This window comes from Scyliorhinus canicula, chromosome 16 (genome assembly GCF_902713615.1).
Source record: "Scyliorhinus canicula chromosome 16, sScyCan1.1, whole genome shotgun sequence".
Lineage (NCBI taxonomy): Eukaryota > Metazoa > Chordata > Chondrichthyes > Carcharhiniformes > Scyliorhinidae > Scyliorhinus > Scyliorhinus canicula.
In genome coordinates, this window is record NC_052161.1 from 65,270,910 (window position 1) to 65,290,636 (window position 19,727).

Below are 19,727 nucleotides of genomic sequence, written 5' to 3' on the forward strand. Positions count from 1 at the left end.
TATTACTTAAAAAGTAAAGAAAGGAAGTAGAATTTAAGAATATGAATTATTGCAAAGTAAATTTAAAATAGATATTATGGAAAACTCCTTTGTCCAACAGAATGATTGGTGTTTGGAATTGAAGCGTGTTGAACACAGTAGTTGTGTAAGGTAGCAGTAGCTGTAAGAGAAGAAGAGTTAGGTTATTGTGGGGGTAAAACTTCAACAGGCTGATTCCCTTTTTTATATCTGACCAGTTTTAACTTTTCGCATTTCCTTGTGAACTCCAAAATTCTTTGTCTTGAACAATGCTACAGGTACAGACTAACATTGTATGGATAAACTACCGCTAATAATTAATTCAAACGATTAATGTACTGTAACTTGGACTACATTTATAACATTTTGCGGGTATAAAATATGTAAGTCATTGTGAATTTTTTGAACTGGAGTAAACCCAGTTTCTGAGACACCACCGATTTAGAAGTAGACAACAATTCACTTCAACAGGAGCCTTCGTCCAAATTATATCTTTTAAAGATCAAATCAAATAATTGAATCTTTGCTAAATCCTGCAAAAGGCAAACAAAATCTCATGAGCATAATAAATCATAAATGCAACAAATTAACATTATTTAATCTTTTTGAAAAGCATTTGGCTGCCTTTAAATCTTTCAAGAAAACACTCCAGAATGAAGGCTTCGAGGATAGATAGTGTGGTATTAATAAAGAGATGACAATTATAGAACGTAAAAATAAATCTTGAATTACAAGATTTAAAGTATGCCGATACTTAAATCAACATTACGTTGATCAAAGATCAAAACAAAGTTAGAGATGAGTCTTAGTCTCTCATCAGTGTCGATGGCAAACTTGTTTCTTTTAATTATTGGAATATCAAAGTTTACAATTTACAGAAAAGAAGAGAAAATATGATGTTCCCATAGTCAAATAACCTGTGAATATTTATTTATCAGGTTCACGTGTAGGAATTGGTCAATTGGACAATGTAAGGGTGGATTGTTGAGCCTTGCTGAGCTGCATCACAGTGTTGTCTTTTACTTTATTGAAGTAGTCTGGCCTGAACAATACCCAGTGTAAAAATGTTATGCACCACACCTTGTGCTAGTTTTTACATGTGATGTTATTGAGAGAGGGAGGGTCCTATGTGAGAGCAGCAAGTATAACTTACCAGTAGATCTGGCTACAACTTGATTGGTAAGTTGTGGCAATTTCTTTTTTTGAAGTTCAACTTTGCAGAATTTAAAATGTAACTTGCCAAGTGAATACATAAAAGCTGTATTAGTTGGTTCGTCAACACATAACTAATGCTATCTCCTGTTGAAGGGAGAGAAGTTCAGTTATCAGCTGAAATCCACAATCTGTCAGGACCTATTCTGAAATGCATCAAATGAGATTGGAATTTGTTAAACGAGCTTGTCAATGCATCGGCTCATGCCCTGAATATATTATTCCTATTCTTCAGGAAAATGACAGCTATTCTGTTTAATCATTGGTTATATGATTTTACCATAGATATAGGCTTATGCAAAGTTTTTTTTGTCTCTTTTGATATGCAGACTGAAAGTCTCATCTCACGAGAATCACCAGCACACACTTTGGGAGATATCAAAAGGTACTGATGCAATGTCACCAGGTAATACACCGATTATCAAACCTCACGTCAGTATTATGTCAGTATTATCACAGGGGAGTAAGATACAAGGGGTATCACTATTTCAGTGGATGAAACGTCATTCAAAATCATTACAATTTTGAAACTAGTTTATGCAACAAAAGACAATGAGCATACATCAAAACTCAAAACCAAATAAATGAAAAAGTGGACAGACTTGCAACTCAATTTCAGAACAATGGGCATGTTGAAAGGATGCACCATTTTTCATTCACTTAAAACAAATGCTACACCTAAGGCTCAGAAGAATGTTGTCCAAGCTAGATTGGCTAACATCTTTCATGCTATAAATGAGCTGGCGTGCAGTTTTATATCATGGGCACCTATTGAAATCTCCACTCACAAAACGAGAAAAAACAATTTAATGGTGGGAAGGATGGATGGAGGGGAGGTGCTTATAAAGGTAGCATTTTTTAAATGTTTCTGAGACAGGAGGGTGAAATTAATCAAGGGCAGTAGCACAAAACTGGTGAGTAGCATTCAAAATCGATTTTTGACCACACATTTCCACTGAAGTTCACACTTTGATCATTCAAATCCTTTTAGGAAACATATTTCCTTGTCTCACTGTCACTGAGTTTGAAATGAAAAATCTTAGCAATATTTTCCAAATCAATGGAAGATAAAAACTGGCACAGTGTATAACAGGTTGCCGATTTGCTACAAGCCTGTTTCACACTGCTGCATAGACCAATTTTAACCCCAATCTGATTTGACGATTCTATCAACTATTGAAGGCAATTGGATTAGTCAGAATGAGGCCACAGTTTGAAATCAGTTAAATCTACAGGCATCTGCAAAAATGGATAAGAACAGCATTGCGTTTAATGTAAAGGAACCAAATTACTTCGGAACCTCACAGAATGAACTTTTAGCTTTACTTCATAGTGATTCCCAAGCAGGGCAAGTGTCAGTACTGAGTCTATTACTCATACTTCTATGAACAAGCAAATAACATCTCCTTTCTGACAATGTTGCATTTTGTTGAAAAGTTAGCAACTGTTTTGTGAGGCAAATCAATTAAAGGACAGTCACAGACAGGGTATGAAATCTCTCTAATGTTTAGGGATTTCTTTGCATTTAAAGATGTGATGCCCATTTCAGTAAACATTGCAATGTGGATGTTTGTTAAGTGCATTGAATGCAAGTTACATAAATCAAAATATATGCTTGAAGTGAACAAATTGGAAATAGTTGTTACTTTTCCACAGTACCCATAAAAAGTGAATGTTCTCATTAATAGCAGTAAAAATTCTAAATCACAGTTTTGTCATTGGTATGTGAAGGTTATTCCAAGGTCCCATCCACAGTTCCTCCTCATCAGATTGTGTCTGATCACTGTGAGATTCAAATGATTCCTTAACGTCTTCATTGTCAACAGCCGATTCTTGGTCATCTGTGCTTTTTGCTCTCTCGTTCTTTGCCTTTAATGTGCTCAGTCTGGACAGACAGCTGTTAGGCTCCATGCTGCTAGAGGCCATGGAACTACTTGATGGCCTTGCATTAAGATTGTCATTGCTGCAAGAAGCTGTTGCATTGGCCAATGGATTGTTCAACGGGATCTTTTCTTCCTGTGTTGCTGCCAGTTTGTCCAGTTTCTTAAAATGTTTTCCTATTCTTGCAGGTGAGGTTGCTTTTGCATTGGCTGGAGGGCAGCTGCGTCTCGTTCTTACGATTGATCCATTTTGAGCAAGGTAGATATTACTGTTAATGTTGCTGTGGTTGTTTGGGTGTTTGATACGAATTCTTTGTGCTTCCGGCGCACTGTCCTCACCAGTTGAGCTGGTTTCATATTCACGATCTACAACCAACTTTACTCGTTTATGGCGAGACCACTGTGTGAGGGAAAATAAATATTTTAGAAAACTTTTTGACATTCTATTGAGATCTTTTAAATGTTGCCTGAATTATATATAGGTTATTTGGATCAAAAATGGACCGACCGAAGCAATATTTTGCTTTTTTCAATAATAAATTGTTCTGTACTGCTTTTAATGGAACAATTCCCCAAAATGCACCACACAGGTAACAGGAAAATAGACATTAAACCAGAGAAAGAGAGACCAGGAGAGACCGATTGATTCAAATGATTTGAAGGCATGTTATGAAGTTGGAGGAGTTGGATGTGAAGTTGCAACGGGAATTCTACTGAGTGGGATCGAGGCTATAGAACACCATCGGTGACAGAGGGAGAGAGATTTGGGCAGCATGGTAGCACAAGTGGCTAGCACTGTGGCTTCACAGCGCCAGGGTCCCAGGTTCGATTCCCTGTTGGGTCACTGTCTGTGCAGAGTCTGCACGTTCTCCCTGTGTCTGCGTGGGTTTCCTCCGGGTGCTCCGGTTTCTTCCCACAGTCCAAAAACGTGCAGGCCTCCCCGAACAGGCACCCGAATGTGTTGAAGAGAGTTTTTTTCACAGTAAATTCATTGAAGCCTACTTGTGACAATAAGCGATTATTATTATTATTAGGTTAGCTGGATTGGCCAAGTTAAATTGCCCTTCGTGTCCAAAACAGGTTAGGAGTGGTTATTGGGTTACGGGGATAGGGTGGAAGTGAGGGCTTAAGTGGGTTGGTGCAGACTCGATGGGCCGAATGGCCTCCTTCTGCACTCTATATTTTATGTTAAAAGGAGAGAGAGAGGCACAAGAGGTCAGACTCTGTAGGACAGAGAAGTTATTGGACTTGTAGAGCTGGAGGACGTTAGGGAAAGCAGTGACTAAGGACAGGGTGATAAGCAAGATAAGGCCAGATTGATGGACAGGCAGAATTTGGTGTCAAATAAGCTAAGAGAATGGTGCTTTGGATCAGCAGGGTCTGAAAGATGAGCAAGAATTATAGAATTATATGGTGTGATCAAAGTGAGCAACATTATGGAGGTGAATGTAGACAGTCCTGTACTGAAAAGGATATGGGGTCTGAAGCTGAACTCTGGCTCAAACAAGGCACTAAGTTTCAAAACTGTCTGATTCAGACAAAGATTGTGGTCAGGGAGGGATATAAATTTGCAAGAGTAGAGTTATCAGTGGGAGCCAAATATGTGTTTTCTCTTTTCAAAATGTTCAGCTGAAGGGTAGCAAATTTCCCCCAAGGTGTCAGACAACATAAACGCAGTTACAGGATTATCAGAGATGGTGGAGAGTTTGACCGGGTCTCATCAGAATGCATGGGAAAGCTTATTAATTCATGACTACAGATGATGAGGGCCAGAATTCTCTGGCCATTCACTGGCGACAGTATTGTCTGGTCCCGCTGGCTGTGCATCCCCGTTGACTGCAGCCTGAGTGAAGAATCCCACTGCCAGCGAACGGCAAATTGAGGGATAAATTAAAATGCAGTTCCTTGAAGGGACACGACACCAAATTCAACAGAACCTCAAAGGAAACTAAAAACATTAAAACAAAACGTGATCAAAGAGATTGATAATGCACCTGAGACCCCGCGGTGTCCAAGTGCACGGAAGGCCTTGCTGGTGCCGGCAGACACCACATGATCCCTTTCCAGGGACACCCAGATGTGGACATAGCTACGAAAAGAGGGGCACTGACTCAGAGGTGGGAATGCTCTCCAATTGAGTCAAGGTAAAGTGGTCAAGGACCTTTGAGTGAAAAAGTAGGTTTTAATTATGCTAATATTTATTGAGAGCAGAGGATTAGAGAATTTGTTTCTCAGAATGAATGTGCTGATGGTTTTCAAAAAGGTTAGGGACAACGCTCGGGGAAATGGTAGCATTTACGATGTCGTCATGATAGAGGCCATGTTATGGGCAGCACGGTAGCATTGTGGACAGCACAATCGCTTCACAGCTCCAGGATCCCATTTCGATTCCGGCTTGGGTCACTGTCTGTGCGGAGTCTGCACATCCTCCCCATGTATGCGTGGGTTTCCTCCGGGTGCTCCGGTTTCCTCCCACAGTCCAAAGATGTGCACGTTAGGTGGATTGGACATGATAAATTACCCTTAGTGTCCAAAATTGCCCTTAGTGTCCAAAATTGCCCTGAGTGTTGGGTGGGGTTACTGGGTTATGGGGATAGGGTGGAGGTGTTAACCTTGGGTAGGGTGCTCTTTCCAGGAGCCGGTGCAGACTCAATGGGCCGAATGGCCTCCTTCTGCACTGTAAATTCTATGATCTATGAAGGGAAGTTGGTAAGTCAGGCGTTTTATGTGAATGAGGCCAGTAGTGCAGGAAGACAACTGCTTCAAAAGCATGTGAGTGAGGTGTGGGTAGGAAGCCAGAGAGAACCACTGGTTCAGAGTTAGAGTGGGAGGAACTCAAAGGGGTTCACATAGGAATAAAGGGAAGGGAAATAGCAGAGGAATCTGGCTGGGTGACTCCACAGCCACAATAATAGGAAAACCGTTGCTGTGCTTCAAGCTCACCATGCTAAAGATACAGTGCAGAAAAAAGGCAACCCAGTTGCCTGAGCAGGAAGGACTTGACTAACTATGAGAAAACTGTTTCATGTAGAAAATGTTTGGGTCACATGATTCAAAGTTTAGGTGGGGAATAAATTGATTGGATGTGGGCTGGTAATAAGGATCTGATCACATTTACTGAACACTTGTGCGTCGAGACTGTCCTCTTGCTTTGTCATGTACATGGCTCATTGCTTCATTGACTTATTAAAGTACATTGAAACTGGAAATTCCAACATGTGCAGGAGCTCAGAGTTATCAATCTCTAGCAGCATTCCGGTTGTTACAACATTAAAGTCATCAATATTTGATATTTATGATTTCCAAACATGGCAATTCAAGCAGCAATCTTAGAAAACCAATTACATGCAGTATGGTAGCCAAATATGTTCTGATAAAACATCAAAATAGACTGATATGAAATAAACATGCCAGCACAAGGGTAAAAAAAATGTTTTGTGGAAGGAAATAAATCATACTGGTTGAATAAAAACAAAACAAACCCAAACACAAAAATGCTGATGCACGAATTGCTGAAGAAACTGATTCTAGTGTAATTGTTCCAATTTAGGGAACACATATTACCAATGCACAAGCAACAATCACAGCAAACATTACAATCCAGTGTTAAACTGATTTAAAAAATAAAGTCACAGCAAATGTCAAAATCCACTCTCAGAAAGTGTTTTTGAACACCTGTAATTCTTTTTAAAGTGACGTTCCTGGTTCAGACAGTTCTTCGCTCTCTTCCTCTTGCAGAGTCCCTTGATCACTGCTGTATTCATTATATTCTGAAGCTGTTCCTCTGCTTAAACTATCATTGCTGCTCTCTGCATCACCCGCTTTATTGTTTTGTGACTCAGAATAATCTGAATTTTCTGTTGGATTGGAAACTACTGCACTAGTCAAACTATGGCTCATGCTACTCCTGTCACTGGTGCTAGATTGTTCAGTACTCCCACTAGGACTTGACTGACTGGCATTGCTTCCAGTGCTGACTTCCTGCTCATCTGCCAACTGGCTGTGAGTGCTCATACTCCTACTATTAACACTGTCAGAAGTATTTTGCTGACTGCTTGTTGTCCTGGATATTGTTCCATCATTTTCACCACCAGATTCATCTTCACTGATCTTGCTTTCAACATCTTCATCCTCTGCTTCAGAGGTGGTGCCTTGGTCTTCATCTGATTCTTCCTCAATAATATGCTCAGTTTCGCTGGTGAATGTTACTGAGGTGCCTCCACTTGTTCCTCTTGCTGAAGATATTCCACGTGAGTTACTCTTGCTGGTTCTTGTGGCAGGTGTTCCTCTGCCACTTACACTTTCTTGAGTTGATAAACTTGATCTTTCACTGGAACTAGTCACATCTGTTGTTTTCTGACTGGCCTCGCTAACTGACATCACACTACTCTCTGCTGCTATTGATGTATCCCTACTCATTACACTTCCCAAGGACTCTGTTCTGGAACTTGTTGCTCCTGTTGCTACACTCATGGCAGCATCTTCATCAGATTCATCTGATATTTCATCAAAACTACGTGAAGTGGACTCAATTTTGGATGATCTACACGATACTGAATCTTGGCCTTCTGTATCGGATAATCTGCTCTGTGATGTCTGACCACTTCTGGGACTAGACTTTTCCGAGGTTTCACTTTTTGATTTTTCATCAGAATCAGCTTCTTCCTCTTTATCCTCTTCCGATTCTTCTTCCTCTGGCTCAGATTTTGTGTCCTCTTCTGTTGCATCTGATGCATCGTCTTGTTCTTCATCTGAGTCCACTGTACTCTCATTTGTCTCATCTTGATCGAGTGTCACTTTAAGATAGTCTTTATCTTCAGTTTCTGATTGCTCAACACTACTTACTGACAAGTCATCGCTAGACATTTTGGAAGAATGACTTTTCTTCTGAAGGTCATCACTATCTTCCTCCGATGCGCCACTCCTTTCCTCATCACTCTCTGCCGTGACACTAATTGAGACTTTTGATTTATTTTCTTCCTTTTCAGACCCACTGCTCATATGAGTCTCAGATCCAGCTTCTGGTACACTTTCAGCAACTGAAGCCTGACTGACCGAGCTTTGAGATTTACGCCTGGGCTGCAGTTGTTTTGAGATTTTGATACCCTTCAACATTTTGCCCATTTTCTTTTTTTCTGTTGGCTCATCTGCTGTTGACTTCTGGAAGTAATTTCCATTAATGACCACACTTTCTGAGTCACCACTTATCACACTATCTCTGCTTTCTACCTGACGTGCAGACACAAGCTTATCATAACTAGAATCCTTGCTTCCCCTCTTTACTTTCTGAAGTATCATCGGAAATATTTTTGCTTTCTTCCATCGAGAGTGGTATGAGATGGAAGGCTCCGTAAGCTGCTCGCCACCTGCCTCTCCTTTGCTGACATCTGGTGATAATTTACTAATCTGCACCACACTCTTCAGCTTTTTCTTTCCTACTGCTGTTTTCTCTACAGCCCCTGAGGCACCTGCTTGTTGTGGAGCACCACTTGGACCTAATGCATCACCCCCTGATGTCCCTGCAGCAGTCTGATCTCCTGCTTCTTGTTTGATGCTTTTCCTAACAGGTCTTTTGCTTTGATGCATTCCCTGAAATTACGAAAGTGGAACTGGTATTAAGCAATATATGCAGCATCATCATGGACAAACAAAGCACTTAAGGTTTAGACATGGCACAGCCTTCCATTTGTCACCGAACAAACTTATACCGGTATAGCATCTTTCATATTCTCAGTATCTTGCAACGCACATTCCAGCCAATTAATTATTTTTGAAATGTGGTCACTGTTGCATTGTAGGTTAATATGGCAGTCAATTTGCACCCAAGGTGTAACAATTGACCATCTGTTTGGTTTGATATTGGTTCAGGGATAAATGCTGGCTGCAGCAGTGGGAGAACTCCTTTTTTCCTCAAACCTGTCTCTCTTAAAAATTGAGAAAGCAAACAAAGGCTTAATGACATGATTTATTGACACAAACTACGTGTTACATCGAAGGAACAACTCCACTCAATTCCTTCAAAATGCTGCAGAATTTAGGAAGGGTTTAAAAAAACGTTCTACATTTTCGGTACATGCTCAGCGATCAGACTACAAGAGGAAAGATGCAGGCTTTGGTAATTATGCTGTGTAGCTTGCTGACATTGTTTTCTTTCACCTTTAGGTCCTGAATCAGAATTTGCTCAGTTTACTAGGATAAAAATGTTTGGGTGCAACCTGACCGAATGGGGACAGAGTCCTATAACATGCACGATTAGCTGGGTGTTTCCACCTGGCACTTGCCACCTGAGTGCCACCCTGGCACTGCCAAGGTGCTCAGGTGGCATTGACAGCTAGTAAGGGCACTGCCAGGGTGCTAGGATGATGGTGCCAGGCTGGCAGTGCCAAGGTGGCACCAGCAGTGCCAGGTGTCACCCTGCCTAGAGGACAAGCACCTGGGGGGCCTCCTATCCCCTTGGAGAACCCGATGAGTGCCATTCCGTCTGGTTCCCTTTTGGAGACCAGGAATGAACGGCACTCTCCCGAGGTCTGCAAGGCAAGGGAGACAGATCTCAGGAACGCATATTTGAGTGAGACAAGCTGTCTTACTCTAATGTGCAGATTTGCCAGAAAGTGATCCTGCCCAACGATCACGTTAGATCTCGTGTGGCCTGGTGAGATGGGTAGATCCTGAAAGTGGGATCTCCTGGCCACGCTGTGCTGCTTTTCAAGAGCAACCCGACTGGAAGATCTCACACTCTGTCTTTGAATGACCAAAACAAATTGATCCAAAATTTAACAGAGCTTGAGAGATGGAATCTAAGGAAGGAAATTAAATTGTGAAGTGATGCACTTGCCGCAAGAAGTACTGGAACAAAGACATTGTGGCGGGAAAGTAAAACCCAATGAATGGCACTGAAAACTTGTGGCTGAATTCTAGAACGTTTCCAACATGCTGTTAGGGTCAATCACTCATTAATTCCCAAAATAAAGTGCTTTTATTATGCTGGCGGTAATTTTGTTTCTTTGAGGGGAATGAGCTTTGGAATTTATGTTAAGGGGCACAAGGTGAGCTCTAAAACGTAAGGGGAGTGAAATTGTGAAAGTAGAAAGTAATATAGCGCAAATGTTAAATTACTTTTTCCTCTGTAAGAAATCTTTCATAAAGCTCTTGAGTTGGGATAAGCATATTAGTTCAAGGTGGGGCTGAGATTAGTAATTAAACTTGTTTTCATTAAACCAATAAAAACTCTTGTGCTTTAATATTCGCAGGGACAGAGTACATCCAAAATTGCTTGAGGACACTTATCTAAGTGTTAGACCTGGTCTTGAGATGTTTTATTAAATTATAATTTATGCAATGTCTATTGCAGGATTGGGGAAGTGTTAACAGGGTCTATTTAAAATTTTGGAAATTGGGTGGTAATATCTCAAAATAGGGTTGATAGGTTTGTTGCCCTTATGGGAACCTATTGATGGGCAGCTGAAGTATTTACTCTTTCCAGATGATAGGCCCTTATTAATATGCAGGATCGAATGACATACATAGATACCTGATTGCTTTTTAGGATGGAACTGGGCAGAGTTTTCAGCATGCATTCATTTTCCCGCTCCACTGGTGAGATATGATAAAAAATTTAAAATTATTTTATGGAGCATGGAAAAGTGCGAGCGACAAGGTGTCCTGAAAGCATTATGAGTTAGGGATGAAGGGCAGGATCTTTCAGCCGCCCCTACCCAAACACCGGAAATTTCCAACCAAGGTCAATGGATCTTTACATGGTCCCCCTCCTGTTCATGGCGATCTTGCAGTTAGCGCGGCCAAAAAATCCAGCCCACAGTGTGAGACTCAAGTCACTTGGTGACCAGAACAACTATGTCTTATCAGTTAGTGGAATGGCTGATCTCCTGACTCCCCAAAGCCTGTCCACCACCTGCAAAGCACAAGTCAGGAGTGTGAGGTGTAACACTCCACTGGTTGGGTGCAGATCCAACAACACTCAAGAAACTAGACACCATCCAGAACAAAGCCTTGATTGGCACCCCATCCATCACTTTAAACATTTACTTCCTCTACAAGTGACATGCAGTGTCTGCAGTGTGTACCAGTTACAAGATGCACTGCAATTTTCCAAAGCTCTTTCGACAGCACTTTCTAAAACCACAATCTTTACCACCCAGAATGTCAAGGGCAGCAGATGCATGGAAATACCACCGTCTGCAAGTTCCCCATCAAACCACACACCATCCTGATTTGGAATTATATCGCCGCTCCTTCATTGTTGCTGGGTCTGGACCTCCCTCCCTAACAGAAATATGGATGTACCTATACCAGATGGACTGCAGCAGTTCAAGAGGTTGGCAATTAGGGATGGGAACCAATTGCTAGTCTTGTTGGTATCGCATGAATGAATAAAAATAAAGTTTGTTTCCTTTTCTAAAGGTCATTAGTGAACCAGTTAGCACTTTCTGATAATCCAACAATTTCCACAAACCTTTCATGGTGTTAGTCTGAAGATTACAAGATTTATTTAATTCTGTTTCACAACTTTCCATAGTGGGATTTGAACTCTCAACCTCCTGGGTTGGTGGTCCAGTAACATAACCATTAGAACCTAAAATTTGGTGGAAGGCTGAAGAATTTTATTTTATCCATCAACAGGAGAAAGTAAAATAATTGAGTGATGTTTCAGATATTGTGCATGGATTGAAATGCTGATCGGTATTAAAATTTAATGCTGAATACATGCTATCAAAGCAGAGTAAATGCACATGTCAATAAAGTATGGAAAACACCAATATTTGCATGATCTTCTATGACGATTAAAGTGTACCAATATAAAATAGATTAAACAGTTATTGAGTTAAACAGGAAAACAAAACATTGTTGCCATCTATTGCAAAATCATCGACATGCCCCAGTTCAAAATATTTCTCATCTATAAAAAGCAATATATTAAATTCTAAATGAAAAACAAATCTTCTGTATATAACTACCTCTGCGTCTGCATTTGATCCTTGTGGACTGTAATAATAGCCACCATCATCTTCCATCACCACCTCTCCATAGTCATCATACATTCCAGATGGGGAGATTAATCTGCGGCGACTTCCATACTGTGGGACTTCATACCTAGAATTGGTGTCAGAAGTTGATATGTCACATTTTCTTGTTTCAGACAAAAAAGTAAATTCTGTGAGATATGTAAACTCTCAGCTTTTGTTAGCATACTGATCAGCAAAAGATGACATGCAATCGATCTTACTGTGGAAAAGTTGCTGCTTATTTAGGATTTAATACAAATAGCTATTTTGCCACTAATCTGACTTTTTACAGAAGTTACTGCAAACTCTAATTTTTGCATGTGTGACGCTGATTGCTCAAGAAGTAAACTTCTAGGGCAGCACGGTGGCACAGTGGTTAGCATTGCTGCCTCACGGTGCTGAGGACCCAGGCTCGATCCCGGCAATGGGTCACTGTCAGTGTGGAGTTTGCACATTCTCCCCATGTTTGCGTGGGTTTTTCCCCCACAATCCAAAGATGTGCAGGGTAGGTGGATTGGCTACTCTAAATTGCCTCTTAATTAGAAAAAATTAATTGGATACTCAAAATTTTAAAAAAAATAAATAAACTAAAAAAGAATTAAAGATCGCATCATCTAGCTTGTAATTTTGTACAACATTTTAATGTGATAAGATACAAAGCGCACTTGAAGTAGTATCCAATAACATGCCTGCTCTCTGAGATAAATGTTCAGTGATAAAGATGTTAAAAATAAAAAAGTGGAATATAGCAGTTATTAAACACCATGTAATCTTAAATAAGATTGAGCATCTTTAATCTCTAATTTTCGCACAGAAGAAGAACAGCTATACTATATTATACAGGAATAGAGGTTAATAATATGATAGAAACAAAAACCTCATTTAAATGGTCTAATTATTCAGAGAGTTGTAACTCAGTGGTTTTCCTTTGAAGCACATTCAATTCAAACAATAACTGATGTGATCTTGCAATGCTTTGGTAAAGCAGATTGGTTGAATAAATCAAAGCTAAATTCAACCATTTTCCCAGTCTCATTTCTGTCAGGACAGGGCTCCAGATTTTTTAAAATCACAACTGAAGTGTTACAATTTTTCACTCTTGGAATACATTAACTTTTCACTTTAATTAAATTCATGTTGTGCTATTAAAACCTCACCTACCAAAACACTTTGAATCAAATAAATTATAGTATTGATAATGACATCCAACAATGACATCGTCAGATCTAGTTCAGGTACAACGAACAACAATCAGGAGTGTTTTCTTAAGATAGGATGCTGCAAAGAGCACTTACACTTTCAGAAAGGATAATCGATTAATTCATGCCAGTTTGTAAGGCAGGGTCATGCAAGATCTGGAAACATTGTTAACTGGATGGACGTTAGAGTGGAAATTTCATCTCAGCAGTAGCACAATAATGGTGATATTGGATCCAGCGGCTGCTAAACGCAGTATCGGATGTCCAGTTCCACCACAGACAATGGAATAAGATATCAAGTGTTGTGAATAATAGGCGGCTGAATGAAAATCGCCCATTTGGCACCACAGCTCGAATCTAATTTCTATCCCATAAACTTTATTCCATTCAATGGTTATCAGATGCTGTTCGACTTATCAACCTTATAAGGAGCCTAATACTAAATTTAGCTGGCCAGTTGACATCAATCTCAGGCATTAATATCAGTGGTAAATTTATTATCAGACCGCAGTTGCCGCTGAATTGGTGTACTGAACTGCTTTTAATTCTAATATAATTCAAACTGGCTGATGTGAGGCTGTTTGGTGAGCCAAGTTTAGACATTATTAACTCTTGTGCATAAATTGTATGGTAAACTCCAGACAGTTAGAATTAGAACAGTACAGCACAGAACAGGCCCTACGGCCCTCGATGTTGTGCCGAGCAATGATCACCCTACTCAAGCCCACATATACCTATACCAGTAAACCAACAACCCCCATTAACCTTATTTTTTAGGACACTAAGGGCAATTTAGCCTGGCCAATCCACCTAACCCGCACATCTTTGGACTTTTCTTGATGAGGAATGGAGGTAAAGGTTAAGAATTTATCTGGTTGCCTTGATGGCAGGGTATTGATCTCTGTGTTCTTACAACATATTTTAGTCAGAAAAGTGAATATCTCTCGCAGATAGCTATATTCGAAGCAAACTGATACTATCAGTAATTCCTCCATTTTCGGACCTTGTAAATGAAGGGCTGAATGAGCTTGAAATCTAAATCTCCTGAAGGTGAGGACAACATTGTATCTTTTGCACATGTGACAGAATCCTATTTTTTGAGTAGATAATTACAGATTTTTGAGTGAAATTGCTTCCCTGTATCAGTCATTACTGATAACCTTGTATGTGATTAGCTCATTACTCCATGTAGCATAATTATTTTCTTCACCCTCGCAACGTTTATTTTTCTTCAGGTTACAAATGCAGGTGAGCTGTAATATGATGAAAGTCAATGTAAATGGCACTTTTATGATGGGTGATAGTTACAATCCGGGTGTGGGGCCAAAGAGCTTGGTGGAAACACAAAACATTTTATGCTGGCGTGCACGGATAATTATTGAATCCTTCCTGAGCAGCATTTGGCATTTTAAATGTATAGTTGAGGTATTGATGAATCAATTTGCTCTGCTTTGGTTATTTTGAAGCTCCGTAGCGTAGGAGAATTACAAAGTGTGCTGCAATAGAAATAAAGGACAGGAAGAGCTTTCATGCATGTTCTGGTGCCCAAGTACAAGACCATCTCCCCCCCCACCCTGCCACCACTACCAGTAAAAAGTGAAGTAAAGTCGCCAAAGTCCCAGATGACCATAGGCTGCTTCCCCTCTGAGGGGGAGAACTGACTGGTGGTGGTTTAATCGAAGGATCACCACACCTCAGGCAAGGAGCAAGGTTGAGAAGACAGGGCCTTCATGAATAACCTCAGCCAGTACGAGAATTGAACCCATGCTCGTTGGCTTTGCTCTGCATCACGAACCAGCTGTCCAGCCATCTGAGTCAAATCAGCCCCAACTACCAGCCACCACTATTACCTACTAGATGGTCCTGTATGGATTCCAGATGAATTCAGATTGTCGGGTCAGCGACAAATCAGAGGCATTAACTGCTGAATTAAAGAAGAAGTACAATAGCTTGGTTGTAGGCTGCTGTGGGACCCTGCTATCTCGGCTGCAGCATGGATCAAATGGCATAGCAATTGGAGATGTCTATTGGCATGGCACACTGTCAGCTAAGTCGCGTCAACTTTAGATGGCATGAGCTGAAGACACACTCCTTGAGGCCTGTGCTCACCTGTGGAACAATTTGGTATTTCTTGATTCTTTGGAACTCTTATCTAATGGTGGCACTGTAGTTTTATATATGTCTTAATTTCAGCTTCACTTCAGCACCTCGCCCAGTCACCAGACTTCTCCAGCACCCTGACCCCAGTACCTCTACTTCCCCTGCACCCTCAGAACCCCTGTTCCCCACTCCCATAGCCCCGACACCTCTCTTCTCCAGCTCCTCACTTCTGCTTATGTCAGAAACAACACTTGGTGGGCAGGCTTTTCCCCTCCATCTAGTGGTGTTGATTCTGACTGTACTGAGGAGGCTGGGTGGAGAGGAACATAGTTTTGCTGGAAGAACGCGGGGAGCAGCGGTTGATGGCGGTACAACATCTGGAGAGGGGAGTGTGCACCAAGCAGAGGAACTGGGAGTGCTGCCAGAGGGCTGACTGGCGGTGAGAAAGCCACGATGAGAGTGGGTTGAATGGAGCCGGAGGAGTTGGGGGGCGAAATTCTCCCATCGGGCGACTGTGCCGACACCGGAATGAAAACTGGAGTGTTTCACTCCGGCGTCGGAGGCCGCTCCTCGCCCCCTATTCTCCCACCCCCAGGGGGCGAGGAGCGGCGCCGCGTCAATTACGCGTGCCGGGCCTTGGTGCCGCGTCAAAGCAGCGCCGCGTAAATTACGCGGCCGGCAGCGCGTACCTGACGTCACCCGCGTATGCGCAAGTTGGCCAGCGCCAACCCGCACATGCACGGTTGCCGTCCTCCCCGCGGGCGCCCCGCAAGACATGGAGGATTGATCTTGCGGGGCGGTGGAGGAAAAGAGTGCGTCCTTTAGAGGCGCCGGCCCCAGATCGGTGGGCACCGATCGCGGGCCTGACCGCTACTAAGCGCCCCCTGGTGTTCGATCCTTCCTCCACCCACAGGCCGCACACGCAGCATTCACGCGCTGTTCACGCCGGCAGCGACCAGGTGTGGTTGGCGCCGCCGTGAACCCGTCAGATTGGGCAGGACGCTCGGCGCATCCGGGCCGGAGAATCGCTGCTCGACCGTTAGAAATGGCGAGCGGCGATTCTCCGAGCGGCCTGTCGTGAAATGTGGCACGCCGCTTTGGGGGGGGGGGGGGGGGGAGAATCGTGTGCGGGTGCCAGGGCGGCGTGGCGGGAATCGCCCGGCACTCCCGCGATTCTCCCACCCGGCGTGGGGTCGGAGAATTGCGCCCGGGATGTTGGGAGGAGATGAGCCAGGGGATCCAGAGGAGTGAGAGTGTTAATGCTATTGTTGCTTTGAGGGATGCAAAAGCAACACACAAAAATCTCAAAGTGCCAAACTGCAATGAAGCACCTTGTCAGTAATATTCATATTTTTGATAATATTCAAAATATTTGGTACTATTCATATGAGGCCTGGATCTGAAAACGTTTACAGCCTCTGGACTATAGTATTAGGCTGGTGCATAGAAACAGAAACATCGGAGCACTTTGAGCCTGCTCCACTATTCAATATGATACTCTATCTCAACGCCATACACCTGCACTCTTTCCATACCCCTTGACATCTTTGGAGTCAAACTCTATTTATTTCCTTCTTAAATTTATTCAGTGACTTGTGTTTCAGATTATTCTGTGGTAGAAAATTCCACATGTTCATCACCCTCTGACTGAAGAGGTTTCTCCTCATTTCAGTCCTCAATGGCTTACCCCAGGTTTTTTTGGAGTCAGGGCCGCGACCCACCTGCGGGTCCAGGTGTGTGTCAGGAGAGTTGCGGAGCAAACGGTGTTGCCATTCCCGCGGTGGTTTTGTTCATGGGAGAAGTGGCCAACAGCCATTACCGGCTTTGACATCGAGAACTGCGGATGCTGCTGCCTTTTAAATGGAGATATATTAGGCTGTGTGGCGTCTTCTGGCCAGAAGCAGCAGCAGAGAGCAGGTCACGTACCCTGCAAGTGGAATTGATGTGAAGCTCAGTACAGGTACTTCCTTTCACACCAAAGCACGGTGCAGAGCTGCCTTGATTTTTCAGCTACTGGAAAACAAGGCAAGTGAACTGTGAAGATCAATGGTTTTCTTAAAAGTAAGAGATGACCAGAGACTCGAATAGATAGTTTACCTATTGGACAGGATCTCACAACCGAATCTGTTGGGTGAGCTGCACAGGAGAGTCCAGGGCAGTGCAGAGCAGTGGTAATGTTAGACCTCCAGGGCATGTGGCTAACGGCCCTGAAAAAAGAAACTTAACTCGGAACAAAGAAGTATAAAGATGATTCCTTGAGGTGTGGTTTTGTTATTCGTGACAATGCAAATAAGGAAGCAAAGCCCATGTGTGCTAAATGCAGGGAAGCACTGGCAAATGCGAGAAGTTTCAGAATTTGAAAGAGAAGTGGTGATAAATTCCTTTTTCAGGTTGAGTCCGCAGAGTCAGTTATTAACTTAGAGCTGACTCCAAATTAGACTACGCTACTGTAGATGATCTATAATACCACATTGTAAATGTGCCAAAAGCCCTCGAGGCTGTCAGCATTTTGGTGTACCATCTCACAGGAGTATCCAGTGCTGAGTAAAACATGCATTTTGTCACTATTGCCCCTCACGATGACCTACATGTGTAATTGGATTTTCCGTTTTCATGAAGATTAAAACTGCACAAAGGAACTGGCTGAAGTATATACACATTACCCTCTCCTCCTTTGAACCTGATTCAAGTCAGATCATGAGTACAAAACAGGCTTTTCGCATGAAAAGGTAAGCGAACATGGCATGTGTCACGAAGGTCGGTCGGCGGGTGTCGCGAAGGTCGGCTGGTTACCAAAAGTGGGTCCTGGGAAAAAAAGTTTGAAAAACACTGGCCTACCCCATAACCTGAGACTATGAGCCCTTGTTCTGGATATCACACTCAGGGTAAACATCATCATTGCACCCAGAAGCTATCATTATACCTGCCTTGTGCTGAGTTTGAGTATCTCCTACCCCTTTGCACTGCACTCCACCTGCCTTCCTTGGAATAGAAATTCCCTCTGCACCAGTGTCAGGCCCCAAAATATTTTACTGATATGTCAAGGCAAAAAATATTACTATATTATACATCTACACGTGTGATGATATCACAGTTGTGCAATTCATGGCTTTTTTAATGGAGGCTGTCAACCCAGTCTGTTCTGAATGTGTGACTTGGACAACAAGTGTTAAATCTTCACTTTCAACGAGAGTGATGGGGCCCGATTTAAAGGCCTGCCTGAAAATTTAAAACGGCAGACAAAATGGGTGCCTTAACAGCCCACCAGACATTCCGCTGCCTGTCACCTATGATAATAAATGACTGCTTAATTTTAAACAATTGGTAATGATTTGTAGAGCCTTGACCTACACACATTATATATTCAGAGCATTAGATGTTCTCTTACTAACCTCTCTTGGTAGGGTTCTGAAAAGATAAACTTGATATGCTGTTAAAAATTGTGAAAAGCTTCACACAGAAGAGCTTACCCAGGCTCATAATTGTAGTAATCTTGTGCATAGTAGTCCTGACCAGGATCAATGCCTGATTCCATGGAGAGTTCCTGTCATTCAGATAAGGACCATAATGAGTATTCGTGTTCATGTGTGACCAAATTAGTCTTTTGTTATCAGTCACCAGAAATGCAAATCAAGAACAAATAATTGGAAACATAGATATTCTGAATGCAGAGACGTAGATCTGCTAACTCATGAGAAGATTTTGATTAATTATGAACATAAAGACAGACTATTGTACCTCAGGTCTGAGAAGTGAGGGCCTCAGTAATTGCTGTTGCTGGCAAAGAGTTGTAAGAAAAAAAGAAGAGGAGGAGGTGGTAAAAGAGGTAAATATTGGATTTCCTTCAGATGAGTTTTAAACATCAGTTATCTGAAGTAATAAGACATGCAAGAAGATGAACCATCAGCAAAAATATACAGGGGATTCTTACCTCCTGTTGTCCATATCCCCTCCTGCAAAGAATTGCGTACAGATAACACATTTTAAAATGTCATCAACATTTAATTTGAATCCATTAAAAAGATAATAATGTGCTGCAGTTATTAACTAATAGCATTAATGTTGCAGTTTAACCTTTAACATCACTAATATAAAAATTAAGTTTTCACATTGTCATAGTAATCATTTTTGCCTTCGTTCTAGCTAAGAGAATAGTGTGGTAAATTGCATTAGCATGCACTTGACATAAATAGCTCTACCTCCCTGAAGCTACACGACTAAATGCTTAGTAACCATCAAACATTCAGCAAAATATTTAAAATCTGTACTTATTTTCTGACTGTAAATGTAAAAGT

The 19,727-nt window shown here is 41.9% G+C and overlaps 1 protein-coding gene across 4 annotated transcripts in view; it reads right to left on the reverse strand.

The window, feature by feature from the left end:
* Positions 1-840: 840 nt before the first annotated feature.
* Positions 841-19,727, reverse strand: part of pcdh15b (protocadherin-related 15b) — a 1,980,039-nt gene continuing 1,961,152 nt past the window's right edge. Inside the window, exons 36-40 of one of the 4 annotated variants that reach the window (XM_038773427.1) lie at positions 19,364-19,385; positions 19,171-19,203; positions 18,903-18,976; positions 12,086-12,221; positions 841-3,510 (exon numbers count right to left, since the gene is read on the reverse strand). In XM_038773427.1, the coding sequence (XP_038629355.1) occupies positions 2,935-3,510; positions 12,086-12,221; positions 18,903-18,976; positions 19,171-19,203; positions 19,364-19,385 (841 nt within the window). In that variant the 3' untranslated portion in view covers positions 841-2,934. Of the gene's footprint in view, positions 3,511-12,085; positions 12,222-18,902; positions 18,977-19,170; positions 19,210-19,363; positions 19,386-19,727 lie in introns of all 4 variants that reach the window. The other 3 variants (XM_038773426.1, XM_038773428.1, XM_038773429.1) reach the window with 3 other exon arrangements.